General features: G+C 36.9%; 1 protein-coding gene across 5 annotated transcripts in view; it reads right to left on the bottom strand.

Annotated features, from left to right (window-relative positions):
• LOC113042343 (transmembrane protein 108-like) overlaps window positions 1-15,893 on the bottom strand; it is a 55,252-nt gene extending 39,359 nt beyond the window's left edge. Inside the window, exons 1-2 of one of the 5 annotated variants that reach the window (XM_026201136.1) lie at window positions 15,679-15,892; window positions 13,934-14,009 (exon numbers count right to left, since the gene is read on the bottom strand). Coding sequence is in view for 1 of the 5 variants with exons in the window: in XM_026201134.1 (XP_026056919.1) it covers window positions 14,271-14,358 (88 nt within the window). In the remaining 4 variants the exon portion in view is untranslated. Of the gene's footprint in view, window positions 1-13,933; window positions 14,208-14,270; window positions 14,387-15,678 lie in introns of those variants that run through there. The other 4 variants (XM_026201137.1, XM_026201138.1, XM_026201134.1 and 1 more) reach the window with 4 other exon arrangements.
• Window positions 15,894-16,738: the final 845 nt, after the last annotated feature.

Here is a 16,738-nt window from a genome sequence, read left to right as displayed (position 1 = left end):
CAGAAATAAGAGTGTGTGTGCTGAAAAAGATGAGGGCACTGAGGAATAACCACTGAAGATCAATAAAACAAACAGGAAAGAGAAATAAAAAAGTAGCGTTGTAAGAACTGTAGTAAGTACTGTAGAGGTTAAAACGGTTTACAAAACCGAGTGCGTTTTGCTGTGTCATCTCATCTATTATGATACTCTGTGCTCCAGTAACCCAAAAGGTAATGCAATACTGTAAAACATCACAATATATGTGTGTATGTCACTGTCCCTGATGCCAGTCGTGACCTTTCCCTGCACAAACAGTGGTAGATACATTATGGTCATGACATTTCAATGTAGAGCAGACTGGGCAACTTTATTAGATAACAGCACTGGACACTAGAGCCACAGCAGCTGCTGAATCAGGTCTTCAGGGAATGGGGTAAAATTTACCCCTGCGAGGTGTGATAAAAGGGCACATTTGATTTATATCGGTGCTTATTACTGAGTGTGTGTGTGTGTGTGTGTGTGTGTGTGTGTAAAGAGAGAGAGAGGCAGGTAACTCCTTGTGTCATTGAGAAGTTTATGAATAGTTTTTATTTAGCGGGATGATTAAAGCTATTGGGACAGATCTATTCATCTATCTTTGGGAAAATAACTTTTTAAATATATTTTTGAAAGATGTCTCTTATGCTGACAAAAGCTTAATTCATATGATGCTGTAAAAATAGTAATATTATGAAATATTATCAGAATTTAAACACTGTAAATGTTTTTTACTATCACTTTTGATCAGTTTAAAGCAACCTTGTGAATAATGAAGTATTCCTTTAAAAAATACTGACCCTAAACTTTATAACGGTTTATGGAAACTAAACTGTGATGTTCAAAGGACAAACCCAATACTTGTATGTGAGAAAGTCAATGACTTTTGCCAGCAAATATTATTTTCTGCAAATGATTAACATAATTTTTTGACATAATTGATTAACATAAATTATTATTTTAACAATAGCCAGAAGGAATGGACTGTGATTGACAGCAAAAAAAAAAAAAAAAAAGTTCTTAAAAATACAATTCCGAACTAATTTCCTAACATTCAACAGAATACACTGTTGAATGCAAAACATATGAGTTAACTTCAAAATGAAATAATTAAAAACAGATTCTGTAATTAACTGAAACTTCCTTAGAGCTTCAGCTCTGGGATTCTAATTAACAGATAAAGGTTCAGTCGGTGCGCTCATTTCAGAAGAACAACTTTCTGTATTGTTTGTTGCAAGCCTTGCTGCTTAACTCACATTATCCCCAACATAACACTCAAACTGCCATCCGCAACAAAACGGCTCTGTCCTGCTTTAGAATCCCAAAGCAGACCCTTAATGATCATTTAATTCTTTGTAATTTGATTAAATGATGAAAAAAATAAATAAATAAATAAAAAACCAGGACATGAGGGCCCACACCCTCATTCTGACATCATCACGTCTGGGTCCTAAAACAAAGCAACGCTTTAAAGACTGTCTGGACTCTTGATTTGTGTCTTCTATCCTGACTGCTGTTATTAAACAGCTTTAGTGTGGATTAATGTCAAATCCACAGCATCAATCTGACAACTCTGCCAGATGCTTTTCTCACGAATAATGAAGCAATCAACATGACCACTCAGCCCGTTAATTATCCGATGCTAGCCTGGTCACTGGGGATGCTATATAGCAAAATGTATGGTGGTGGGGGAGGGGGTATGTTTATGTTTTCATGTGTATGCATTCAGGTTTCAATAAAGAGAGCCGTTTAATTACACAAAAGATGGAGGGCTCTGGCAAGCCCCCATCAGTCACAGATGAATTAATGAATAGGTAAACAGTGACAGAGCATGGAATGGCACGCTACACTAAAGTAGCTTTAGCTCATGCGTGATCACACCAAAGAATCACAGTTTATTAATGGGACTGAACTAGATACTACCAGTGTGGAAGCCACAGGGATTATAATATCAACAATGTAGTATCAGGCTAAATACACTTAATAGCCCCAAGAGATAGTAGTTTTTAATTGCCTGAAATATTTTGCTATATAAAAATGTAAAATATGTACAGGTAATGTTTAAATGGTCCATTATACAGTTTATTATTCATAATACAAAAGAATTGCTTATTGCACGTTTTTGGGCACTTTCGAAGGTAAATGCTTCAAAATGGTTTTTAGTGTTATCCAAAATAGGTGAATGTAAATTGTTTTAACTTAAGTATCGATGATGCAGCAATTATGAAACTAATGTAAGCATGCCATTTTAGCTTGTTTCTACAAGCGTTTAAGCTCTTTTATCATGACTTGAGTTTCATAAGATTTGTAACCTAGTGCTCCTCATTGCAAGTGCAGTGCTGTACAAGATGAGCTACCATGCAAGTTTACTTTTTCAGAAGGAACCATGCAAAATTAAGTCTTCATGAACTGATAACCTGCTGATAATCGCAATTTGTGTGAATTATTATTATTTTTTTGGTGCCACTAGTGTTTATTTCATGCAGAAAATGCAGTATTTATTTACATAGCTGCAACTTTAACAATTAGAATGTTTTTCACCAAAAACCAAATCTTCGCCTATGACTTTTTGCTGGGAAATTTCTAAAGTGAATTACAGCCTATTACATGGAGGAAGAATGTGTTGTCCAATATGACAGATTGCAGCAGAGTGGGGCGAGCAGAGCGAAATCAGCCAAAGAAAAACTCTGCCAGACAGAATGAATGTCAATGGCTTTGCTCTGCTCTGTTTATGGCTGGTCTAGTTAAATGTCAAAAGCTTTACCCTAGAGAGTTGGTCCTCTCTCCAGACTTGTACTAAATTTGTAGGCACCTCACTTTCTCCTCTCTCTGTCTCGGTTTTATAACCGATGTTTCACATCCCATCCAATTTCTGAGCTTCTCAGTATATATCTACCCTGTGTTAATATTTCTTAATAATAACAGTGTCTCACACAGCTCCATGGGTGTGAACCAAGTCCTCCTGTAGTGAATTGATAATTTTTTTGTAAGAAATATATCCATATTCAAAACATAATCACTTTAATCTAGCTCACTATTGTATATTGGAGCAGATCTGGGGGATTGATGCATGAGGTCAGCTTTGCGCATGCACTGCTCAGAAGTGACGAACATGGAAGCGCAGTGGAGAGATCAAAACTAAACAACAGTCACTAATTAGAAGTACAAATCGAGGATTTATAAAGAAAAATGTCAGAGGATTTCGATATAAGCCAAGAGGAGACTGGATTTCCTTTGCTAAGGTAAGGAAACTTTACTTCTTTTGATCCTGTAAACAAATGTTGGTTTTCATTAAACCTCTGTCATCAGCCCGGAGCTGCTTCCATATACAACTTTTGGCGCAAGCTAGATTAAATATATTTTTCTTACAAAAATGCATTGATTCGCTACAGAAGAACTCTGCTCATCCCCCGGAGCTGTGTGAGATGCTTTTTTTTATGGATGTGTGCTTTTTATTTAACTTCTTTTGGACTGAAGCACTGTAGTCTTAGCTTCAGACGTCACACCCATGGACTGTTGGCTAAACGTCTGATGCATATGGGACACAAAAGTGGAAACACTTCAGGAGTGTCGAAGTTGTCATCGGATTGGTTGAATTATACAGGATTTCCTGGAGACGTGTGTTTCGCATTCTTTAACGTTCTGCCTGGAAACAAAAATGCTGTGGCGCCAAACCCTCTCACGAAAGAAGAAAGCCATCGAGTTTACAACTATGACGAAAGGCTTATCATAATCAACTAAACACTCGATATTGAAAAGTATGTCAAATATTTAAAGTTCGCAGCACAGAATATTTAAAATACGTCCAAGAGTTTTACTCACCGGTCTGTAGTTGTGGCGACATTTCCCTGGCCCGAAACGTGATGCTGAACGAAATGAACTGTGATTGGTTGTTTGACATGTCGGTCAAAGGGCCTTATGGATGGGCCTTGGCCAATGAAAGCTGCCATAGATTCCACTGCACTGCAACACCGGCTGAGTGCCATTTAACAACTTGAAATAATCAAAAGACAATTTTTAAAATAACTCGGACTGGATTCATTTGAAAGAAGAAAGTTGCATAGGATGACTTGAGGGTGAGTAATTTATGGGCTAATTTTCATTTTTGGGTGAACTAACCCTTTAAGTCTTAAGTGCTTCAGTTTCAAATAAACTCTTTATGGTCAACCACGAAGCTATTATACATTAATTTCATAATTAAGACTTTCAAAGTTAATACAAAGAATGCAGTTAAAAATGTTCTTCTATTAGATGAAAAACAGAACATTTTAGCTAGTTTACATTTATTAAACTAGCTTACGTTGAGCTTATAGAAATAGCTTTGAGAGTCACAGAACTCAATAACTACATGTTAACTTAAAAAAATTTCTTGACAGTCAAATTCAGCACATTAGCAACAAATGACTCAAGTCCACCTAAAATAAACATCGATTCAGCCGTTTGTGGGCCTTATTGATGGTGCCTTATCTCCAGTGTGTTGGCACTGATAAAGCAAATTCTGCAAACACTTTAAGCCGTTTTATGACTTCCCAAACCAAAAGCAAATGCTAAGTCATCTATTTTCTTTTGAGGGAGTCACCGTTCAAGAGAGCAGCGGCATTAGCATAAGCTGAGCTCCAAAACGCCTGACAAAATGTATGAACCGAGGGAAACATAACAAGGGAAATGTAGCCTACACTCATATTTATAATTCATGTAGCAGAAAGAGCCTGAGGTACTTCAAACAAGATCTTTGAACATGGATCCCAAGCCTCAATGAAATCATTAGTAGCATACTTGTGTAAAGTCGTGAAACACTGAATAACATTTGCGCGCCAATCATAAATCACTGTGAATCAGTGTGTGTCTCCCCAACCAAAGCCTGACAAACACTATTATCTGCACCTCTCGGGTTTTAAAAGCACTATGAAATAATATATATGTGTACTGATGCAAAACATCTGTGATTCATGCCACTGAAAATCCAGCATGCTTTAAAGCTCATCATAAGTGCTTCACTGTATCCATGGTGATGCAGTTAGTACAGACAGATCTGCTCACACAGGAACATACACAGTCTCTCATTGCTGGTGAGGAAGTGTCATTTATTATAGTCAGCAGCCCTGCATATGGAAATTCATTTTCTTACCTGACGTTCCTCTCTCTATCTTATTCAATATTAATGTCATCTCACATTACCAGCCAGGTTTACCGTATCCGATAAAGAGATGGCTTTCTTAGACGCATACACCCATATTAATGCAGCTGCATACTCACAAACAGAATGAAAAATGGTGAAGGATGAGAAGAGGGAATGAGAGAACAAGATAAATATCCAAATAATGTAACACACCAAAGTGAAATATTGCGGAGTTTTGAGTTTTCAAATCAATGAACAATAGTATGAGTATAATGTAACACTAAAAGTTATAATATACTGATAAGACTTAACAAATGAAAAACATATTTAGCTTTAGTTATGGTATTTGGCAAAGTGCTTAATATTTTGACCTTTGACCTTTCATATGAGGGTTTGTCGATTACTGACTACCTAGGACAAGTGTGACACAAGAGAAGTAAAAAACAAAGACAGGAAGACAGCTTGAAAGAGGACCTGTGATGACCTGTAATCTGAATCTAGTGTTTGGACTAGTTTGCCCGACACCAATGGCTCTTTCTCTTTTCCTTGCTTGATGCTTCCTTCCTTATTTGTTAGCCAAAATAAACATTTAAGATCAAGATGTTCAAAACCAAGTCCAACATGAATTCTTTTTTTTTCTAGATTGCACACTAGGGTCAGTCTCAGATGAGTTTACCAACCATCAGATGCATAATGTGCACAAAAAATGCTTAAATCACCAGCTTCAATCTGATTGGCGGGCTTCGAGGCAGTTTTTAGCAAGTATGCTGGATGTGCACAAATATCACTTGGTATCATGGATTTCCAATTTAACTGCCCTTAAACCAAAACCAAACCAAACAATGGGTTGGTGTCGACATGTTTACATGTTCTAGACCAGAATGCAAACATCTGGCTCTTCCAAAATAACTAAAATCTGACCTAATAAAACAAGATCACATTAAGCCAGTTTTATGAAAACTGATTTCTGAAAGATTAAGCCACGAATTACAGTAGCGGAGCACTTCTGTACAAGCAAACCCCCCACCGCTCGGCAGATAAGATTCATTTAATCAGAGGTACATCAGAACTATTAGCCTTTCTGTCTTTGACATTAAACTCTAGATCCAACTAGACAAAATGATAAAACAGTCTAACATGTTCAATGATGCTTGTTATTTGGAGGAAGCAGAATTTAAGATGAATAAAAAATGGAGGACAGAGAGAATAATGTTTGTTTTTCTTAAAAGTAATGTGAGTGTCCAATTTAATGGTGTCTTAATAGGCTTATGTTAGGGATCAAGTTGATGTTGATACTTGAAATAAAGCCTTAATACAAAGCCCTTAAGAGCGTATTAGGATCTGTTTTAAGAATTTAAAGAGGCCTGATTACTCCAAACGAATTTCCTTTAAAAAAAGTTTATATATTTTTGTTCTTCAGCAATGGTGCATTAAACTGCTCAAAAGTCACAATGAAAACATTCATAATGTTACAAAAGATTTTTGTCCAAGAAAAAAACCTTTCTATTAAAAATGACGGTTCCCACAAAATATTATGCAGCTCAACTGTTTTCAACATTGATAAGAAGAAATGTTTCTTAAGAGACAAATCAGCATATAAAAATGGTTTCTGAAGCATCACTTTTTTTCATCATTTTTCACCAAGAGAATTTTTGTCATTTATAATGACCTATATACAGCAACTGTACGAGGAATGATTCTATATGCTAGAACCTCAGCAGGGACTATGATTAAAGTTTACACATTGTATCACACAAGATACAGATTTTAAAAAGAAGGGAAAAATGGGTTTATGTAATCCCATTTTAAGGAACTAAACAACATTTTTTGGGATGAAATTTGACTTCCATTTAGTGAAATTCAACCATGAAGAAAAACATTTTAATGAAAACCACTGATGTACTTCACTAGAAATCTTCACACCCATCACAAATAACCAAAATCTGCAAAACAACCAATTTTTTTGTTACAAATTAAATTGAACTGTTTTATTTACCACTAAAATAAAGATAATTGGAAATGCACTAGCTATTAAATCACTGAGGTATTGTCAAGCTTAATAGCACCTTCACCAACACGACGTGATTTCAGAACATTTTAGTAGCAATTTCTAAGGTAGCTTGTTAGCAAGGGGTCTGATCTGTTTATAATTAAGTCCATATATAACCCTGTAGCTTGGGTGGACCTTGCTGGGTTTGGTCACTTCTAAAGGTCTAATCAGTGCTAGACACCTGCCAGAATCATGTGACTGCTCTGGGTGGGCTACTAAGCAACAGGAGGTAAAGGCGGGATGTCCTCCCCCTTCCCAATCTCCCTCACCCCTTCCCAATCAGAGTAAATCCTATTAGTTCATCTGCCCCACATAACTACAATGCTAAAGAATCCTGGGTACAAACTTGCATGTTTTGCATTAATGGGTCTTATGAAGTTTAATTGAGGTATGAGAATTTCAGCACTTTGAAGATGATGTTGAAGGAACATTTGTTATATTACAGGAGAATCTGCAAAAGAGGTTTTTCAAGTGATTTGAACTCTCCTTCAGAGCATAAAATCTCCTTTAAAGAAAATTAAACCAAGCCAATCCTGGGGATCAAGACTCAAGACAAGAAAGCCTTCAGGGTGGATTTTTGTCAAGTAGCCTATGCTGAACAAACCTCAAGATTGGAATATCATGGGCAGGTCATTAAAGATGCATGTTTAAAAAGACACTGTCTATGTCCCTAATGACTATATTTATTAATTTATTTGAATTAGACATTGGAAATTATCATTTTGCATTGGTCTTTAGTGGCTTTAAAAATGTATTTAAGCATTTCGGGCAGCCAAGTCACACTGAAAAATGCATGAATGTTGTTGTACCAAAAATATATAACATTTGGTGTCAAACTGATTTTTAGCAGAATAAAATAGGTCAACTCACACTGCACCAACCAACAGCAAATGGACATGTTTGTTGGGTTTTGTCAGATCATTGTGTTAACCTGTCATTGATCAGAACATGTTTCCACCAAATGAACATGCTGAATCACCATTTTTTGGGGGTCTTGGAATGTCTAAGAAGTGACATACTGTAATCTTAAGACTGCTGGTGCTGTTTTTGTCCCAAAAATACTCCTTCAAACATACAACTTAATTTTTGAAACTTTGTCCATGTTTAGCATGGGAATCCAACTCTTTAACAGTGTAAAAAACTCAGTATGCATGAAATAACATTTCACCCCCCCTTTAAAGATTTTTCTGGAGAACGCTGCTCAGTTTAACTGTTCAGATCAAACAAGGGACTCATGCACAACCATCACAAAACAGAAAGACAGCCGAGGACCATCAGGTAACAGAACACAGTATTAAGAACCAAGGGTTCCCAAACTTTTGAGGAGGTTATTTTAATAATTTCAGCATTTTTTTGTCTTGTGGACTAAATGTTAATATCTTTTATGTACAATATCTTACTCAGGACAGTACTAAATAAAAAATAACATGCATTTAGTATGATCTCTCTTATTTTTTCTACATTGCAAAAAAACAGCACATGTACAGTGTGTGCCCAAGTACTTTTCTTAGCCGCTACATGCATTGTTGCGTTGGGTTTCATTCTGATGAATAGAAAGACCATACTCATTATTACATTATTAAATCCTTGTTTGAAGTGGCTGTTCAGTCTGGAATAAGCAGTGCCAAATAAAGCTGAGGACCTTTGATCAGAGGCAAGCCAAGCAACTCACTCTGACAGCCTGAAGCCATCAATTGATAAAACCCTTGCTGTAAAGCCAAACAGAAGCTACATGACTTTAAAAAAGGGACAGTCCAGAACATTCTTTTGCGTTAGCTTCTTAGTATAATTGTAAACAAGAAAATATCTAAGTGCGTCTTTGAATGTGCGGCATATCAGGATCAGGAAACCGCATCCAAAGCAGAGTGGCGGCAGTCATGGAATTCCAGGAATTCCCCCTACACACTTCACGCTCCATCAGTCCTCTCCTCCTCCCGCTCCCCCTTTCCCTCTTATCTTCCTCATCCATCCCTAGCTCACTCTCTAATCGCTGTAATGGCTGTATCCATGGCTGTCCTGTCCCCGCTGCCCTTCCTGCCAACGGGGACACGGGAAGACCTGTTGTCGCTTTTAGCACTGCCCTGTGGGTAATTTAAGACACCTGCTATGTCAGTACATCGAGAAATCCAAGTAGGCAGGCGGTACTCTGTGCATTCTAAACAGTGTGTTAATATTTCAGAGTATCAAACTCATCTGAGATACTAAAGCAGTTCGAGACACCATCACAAATTAGGTTGAATGAGCACTTTACCTAGACGTATAATTTCTTGGATCATTTATTTACCCTCATGTTGATACAAATCATTTTCAGTTAGACACAAAAGGAGACGTTTAGTAAAAAGTTTAAGCTGCTCTTTTTTTTTTCATACAATGAAAGTTAATAGGGACCAGGGCTGGCAAGCTCCAGAACAATTATCCCATTTTACTTGTGTGCTATATTTAAAGATATCTTGAAGCCATCCGAAAAAAGAAGTGTGCGTAATTGAAAGCACAGTTGTAGTGTTATAGTACTTTTTTTATTATTCTGTATTTTAATTTAATATTAAGTAAATAAAAGGCCACTTAAAAACAGTATCATGACTTACGTTTCTTAACGTAAGAAGTATACCGTAAAGAAGTATACAGTTATTTTGATGTTTTGAAGTGTGACATCATATACCTCCGTAAATAAATAAAATTTAATGTATTTCATGTCAAATTTATGTCTCGAACAATTCAATGCACTTTGAATGCAACATGTACGTTTGCTTCAAACTGGAATCATGACGGAAATATCCTGTGATTTCCACTTCGCAGGGCACTTGCATTCGAATAGAACATACGTCTGAAGCCATTAGAGAAATATACAAAATATGGGGGGTTGCGAGGTCTGGAATTGAGAACCGCTGCTCTACAGTCCTCAAAACTTGCGTTTGAATCATCAGTGCCAAATCCTTTACATATGAAAACGTACTTACAGACTGTGAGTCAGAGCAGCTGGCATTGTGGTCTACTCTCCCAGCATCAAGAAACAGTCCTCCATAAGATGTGCTGCACACATATGAATATTTGGGTTGAACTGTTCTGGAAGTGTGTTATAAACACAACTTAGCCACTGATTTCTAGTAGTGTCCTTTTTTGGAAGACCAAACAAAGCTTTTTTCGCTTTCACAACGAAACCGCATCTCCAAAACATGGCAGCGGCGGCAACAGCGAGAATCAAAGGTACGCCTTCTTTCTTTGTGTGAACATTTGGGTGGCGTTAAGCAAATCTTCCCACATTGTTACGTAGACGTGGGGGCGTTTAAGCGAGGCGCTTTGGGAGGGCGTGAATGAGTCTTAACTTTTATAAAGAATATCTCTTTGGGTTTGAGACTTTAGTCTTCGCAACTTTTGGGATGTTATCTATTCACTTACAGCTTGTAACACTCCAAAGAGAAAGGAAAACTTGAAATCGTATCATATGACCCCTTCGAAGTATACTTGCAATACTTCCATTTTAGCACAATCAAATATACTTCAGTATGTCTATAGTTGCACTTCAGCACTACTTATTAAGGTGCATTAAGTAATTAGTTGTTCCAATTTAGCAAACCATTTTAGTATACCAAAAGTATAGTTGCAGGGTATTTTTATTGAGTACATAAATATGTAAATGTATTTGTAATATTCGTAGCATTAAATACATGTATTTCAAACATAGATTTTTCTCACTAGTGCAATAAAGTGTTTTGTTTTGCAGAAGCGAATGAACAAAATCTTATATTCTGGGTAAACTATCCCTTTAAAAACTTCATTGAATTGTTTCTTGAAATTGAGAATTTCACTGTCTCGGTCCATTTGCTATCCCTGTTAATGTTCAGCCCGACTAAGGCTGATAGAATCTTCAGTGTCTTACAGGAAATGGGAGGAAATGTCCAACATCAGACAGTGACAGACACCTCATCTACCCCTTCTATAACCTCATTTACTCTATTCTGTTCTGGCTTTGAAGAAACACATTTCTGTAGCTGATAATATAATGTGGCATTCGTAGGAGAGCATGTCACTCTCCAGGAAAAGAACACGGGTGGTTTTTCTTCCGCTGCGCCTGTGTGTCGGGTTTTTCCTGTCTACTGGGCACTATGAGCAGAGAAGTGCCGAGTTCAGTCACAACACATACTGTACTCGAGATCTGGAGTACTTAGACATGAGACACATTCCATACCACACTGTGCCATTCTCCCATGGGTCATATGGGATTGTAATTGAGACTAGGAATGGTTAAAAGAAAAAAAAGAGAAAAATGAGAATGGAAGCATTGTCTTTTCTTTCTGGATAGTCTCTGATAAGATTTAAAGGCTTCCTGTTTGGCCTTGAATTTTTTCCAGATGTTGATTGTTTTCATTTGGGATGGTGTGTTTTTCTTTTTTATGTAACTCTATAAGATTGCAGGAAGTCTGGTGGCAGATTGCTATGACGACAAGTGTTCCATTGACACATGAGTGAGTCTGGTTACTGTCACTCTGAAATGACCCCGATTCAAGAGGATAATGGAGGACCATCCATAATCACCCCCCAAAAACAAGAGATTAAAATGGCTTCTTTGAAAATATATGATAAAAAATATAATATTTAAATCTATTCCAACAAACATAATCAATGTAAATTATCATTGGAATGTTTGGGGTCAGTATTTGTTTTGATTTTGATAAAAGTCTATTATATTAATCAATTATAGTAAGGAATATGTGACGCTGGAGTCTGGACCACAAAACCATAAGTCATAAGTAGCATCGGTATATTTGTAGCAATAGCCAACAATACATTATATAGGTCAAAATGAATCCATTTTTCTTATGCAAAAAAAAACAACAAAAAATCCTTTGGATATTTCAGTAAAGACCATGTTCCATAAGATATTTAGTAAATGTCCAACTATAATTATATCAAAACGTAAATTTGTATTAGTAATATGCCTTGCTAAGAAATTCATTTGGACAACTTTAAAGGCAATTTCCAAATTTTGACCCTCAGATTCCAGATTTTCAAATAGTTGTATCTGAACCAAACCTACTTCTATCCTAACAAACCATAAATCAATGGAAAACTTATTTATTCAGTACTATATAAAGTAATAGTATGTATGTATATATATATATATATATATATATATATATATATATATATATATATATATATATATATATATATATATATATATATATATATATATATATATATATATAAATAAAGAAAGAAAATAATGTATAATACCATATAATTACAGTACATTTCTGTAATCAAAATTCAAGTAAAGACATTTTCTTTACACAAAAGAATTTTTTTTTTTTTTACCCTTGTCTGTAACCAACAAAATCCCGAGCAATCTAATCTAAACAAAAATAAACAAGGCTGTCTTTTTTTTCACAAACACTTAGGTAATTTTTAAAGAATGCCATGTTTAGAGAAAAACTAACACAGATAAGGATGCCGCCCTGCAGCAAGTTAACCAAAGGATGGTAAAAGGTGATGCCCTTTGCCCCCAATGAATCCAAGATCATCATCCACTTTTCACAAGACACTCACTGCTCAGCAGCCCCACACCAGGTGCCCCTTTCTGAACAAACAGTCAGCTACATATGTCAGTGTCTCGCCACTTGACCCGAGACCCTGCTCCCTCCCTCTCCCTCCCCATTGGACAAACCAGTGGGGAATTGTCCTGTAGAACAAAGCCTATAGTTGGGGGTGCTCTATTAAGGATTTTGACTAACATTCCACTCACAATGCTCTCTGGCGACCAACTTTTAATGACCCTGCACTTCTAAACATTTACTGTTTTGTGGGTTCGCCAACACACACAAAAACGGAATGTTCAGTGCTCACAAATGGAGCATCCTTATGGCAAGACCCCCTTCTAACGGCCTCGAGCTTTAAGTGAGTCGCCTCATTATTTAGAACTGAATATTAATGAATGAGACCCAGCTTAAAGCAAACATTCACTCTGTTCTGCAGGCGTTCCTGAAGAACATGGTCAATGCCGAGGTCATAGGTTGGATTCCCAGGGGAAAAAACATCACATAAAGTTGGCCTATAGATAAGGTTCACACTCTAGTTTGAATTCAAATCATTTAGGATTCATTTAAATGGTTATAACGATCACATGAATATGTTTAATGTAACCCATGTTCCACTGAGGTACCTGTGATTCCATCTTTTTGCATGCCACCAAACTGAAAAGAAGAAAGAAGAGGGTTCTGAAATGAGGATGTTTGAAGCTTTTTAAGATCTGGGATGGAAATCGACCATCATTGTTTATATAAACAATATTGCTCTTAACAAAATGGCTGAGAAGTGATGCAGAACCGATCACTTTTTTTCGGGCATATTTACTGACATACTTCATTCTGACACAGCATTAGACTACAACAGTAAAAGCCAAAATGCATTATTATTAAAGAAAGCAAAAATATGAAAATTTATTTTTTTAGTTTGTTTTGGGCTGTTGTTAAGCTTAAAATTTATTTCTCACTTGAGAATAAAAAAGTGGCTTGGTAAAAGTTTGAGTAATTCATACAAACATAAATAAGTTTCATAAAGGGTTTATCTGCATGAATATGAAACCGTTCATCAGTTTTTCTCTAACGTGAGTCTCTGTCTATAGTTCAGTGTGTGAAACTAAATCAAAATGTGCCATGTTTTCCCCAAATCACAGTCCGTGTGCAGGTGCAGCCATGTTACCAAGGCAAATATTCCAGAGGAAGGGTGAGAAAAGCTCTGATGTCTCTTACCTTATAATAATATGATGGAAAACGATCAAAGACGCCTGTAGCGAAACATGTTTATCAGCGTAAAATCCTCAGAATCCTGACAATGAAACACACAAGCAATGATCGTTCACGGCTGGTAACGTTAATAAGCGTTAAGCGTCCCCAACTCTCCTTCAGCGGCAGCTCACAATAAATAAAGATTGATACCCGAGTGTGTGTGTGTGTGACCAGAGAGAGAGAGAGAGCGCGAGAGAGAATTGGGACTGATGAGCATCAGTTTATGAGTGAGCCGTTATACTCTATGACAAGGGTTGTGATAGTTCTTGTTCGGATCTGTTTAGACAACACCGGAACCTACCGATTTGAATGACGTTTGTGTGTATTTCCCGTCGTTGCAGACAGAAAACCGAACTAAAATCCTCCTGCACTTCTATTACGCAGCACATCAACACCTCTGCTGAATCTACAGCGCCACCAGTGTGATCCGATTCTTACACAAAATGACTCTTTTGAGCCGGTGACTTTTAGTGAATCAAAAACATACGAGGCAGGTGTAGTCCGCTTTCCAGATGAATGAATCTTGTGATTACGTATAGTGTATTAAAATAAATAGCTACATTACTAACGTTAAATGATAATGTAGGCTATGCAACTGCGATTTTCACGATTCAGCGAACAACTAATGAGCAGGATCTTTCCCTGAATTTAAGACATTTATGAATCAGTCGATTTCAGTCCGAGCACTTCATTAAACAACAAGTTATTTCCCTTCCTGTGTTAAAATGTAGGCTAGTATAGGGCTTGTAAGACTTTAACCAAATGGCTGGACAACGTGTAGTTGTTGGAAACACATTTTGAGTTTTGTTTTCATAAAATGAAAAACCCTGCTTAAAAAAACAATAGACACCATCGCAAAATTTGTAATGGTTTTACTGGTTATAATCGAACTTGTATTAGTTTTAATGAAAACTGTAATGGACCCTTTGTGTTTATATTGGTAATCGGTCGAACCAATAGGCAATATCTTATTTGAATAGATTATGTCCCAAAACACACAATAGAAAAACATATTTTTATGGTTTTAATGGTTCAAAGTTGGAAACATTAGAATTTTATGTGATGATTTCTAGTTTGTTTGTTTTTTTTCAGCAAAGAAATTATGCTACCACATTTTGTTTAGTTTAATGAATAACTAGAGGTCTGGCCTGTATTTAATAGAATTGCAATAAAATGGCATTTCCTTAGGTTTCTGTGAACATTTTGAATGTTAATAATTGTAGAAACTTTATTTGTGATAGCTTTGTATGGTGAAATCTGAAAATTCCCCACCCTTGGAGACTGCTGGGGGCAGAAAAATAAAATACGAATCCCATTGGGGGCAGTAAATAAAATACGAATCCCATTTTCTCTAAATATTTATCTTTCCAAAAGACTAAAGAATCGTTCATGGAACTGTTAGGGAACCAGAGTCGATTCCGAATGATTCGCATCCATGACTCTGTAGAACATCAGTTACGCATCAAGACACTGAACAGTCCGATTACAGCATCCTTCATGGCAGTGGAATTCCGTCTGGGGAAAGCCCAAAAATCATTCAGAAATAATGCCATATTCGCAAATGATTTTAAGAGACTTGTGTCATCGTAGCTCAAAAACCCAGTAAGTTACAGTACCAATGCGTAATTAACGATGTCACAATGTACGCAAGACAAAAACCTACAGCGAAAGGCAGTAAATAACCTGGAGAGAAAGGTTTTTAGGTTTACCTATATTGGGACTAGTCCGAAACCTGTTCCTTCCAGCAGAACCGGCTCATCAAAGTCGCCGCGTCACCGGACCAAGTGAAACGCGCAAAGCGCACGTGCTTCCCGCACGGTATCAGACTGTCACATGAGCGGAGCGGTCAGTCCAACCCTCCCCTGCAACATCCAGCAAATCTCTAAATCCAGTCCAACACCGCCCCACCTCCCCAGATACACAGGACAGCTTGTTTAGATGATCGACTGGTCATCTGAAGGCAACAAGCAGCAGGTGGAGGTTGAGTGGTTTCATCCAGCTGATGACGGTGCGTGTCGGTCATCGGCTCTTTAAGACGGTTTCGTAGACTGTATACGGCCACAGAATAATAATGAGCACATATTGCTGCAACAGCAAGCGAGCATTTGGGAAAGTGGGCTGAGAGGGTTAATAAAAATAAATAAATAATAATAATAATAATAAAAGGGTGAATTATTCTGCAATAGGATGACAGGGTTGCCCTGAGGACCAGAACAACATGCTTATACACAGATCAGGGAATAAAAATAGGAATGTAATAGAAACGTCTAGAAATTAGAAATGTCACGTGTTATAAACAGAAATAGACACTTTTCATTTTTAAAATTAAATGGGTGAACACAGTCTGCTGTTAAATAGCCTTATAAATTAAACTTACCAGAATTTTTGTGAATTAAAATTGAAATGGGTTGTCCAAATGAACAGAAATCCGAAAAAAGGCAGTCTAACGACCTCCTTCACTAAATTCTGTACACTTGATTACAAATTTCTATTGAATGAGCAAAGGAGCAGCTTTTGACATTGTCTTGAGCAACAATAGACTGTGTCCTGATTTTAGACAAGAACAAAAGGACATTCTGTTCCACTTCTATACAACTGCTGTGGCATAACCCCAATTCATACATTACAGAAATATGGAATTTTCCATGGCCTGCATTGGTCCTAACCCTCACAACATGCTACCCTTCCTCTTATTACCGGAGCACCATTGCATTGCTATCAGATTGAGGTCCTGGCGGGGTGGCTTATTCTCATTAGGTTGTACTCGTC

This window comes from Carassius auratus, chromosome 24 (assembly GCF_003368295.1).
Source record: "Carassius auratus strain Wakin chromosome 24, ASM336829v1, whole genome shotgun sequence".
In the NCBI taxonomy this organism is placed as follows: domain Eukaryota; kingdom Metazoa; phylum Chordata; class Actinopteri; order Cypriniformes; family Cyprinidae; genus Carassius; species Carassius auratus.
The sequence above is the reverse complement of the archived record's forward strand: the minus strand, read 5'-3'. Positions and strand labels throughout refer to the sequence as shown.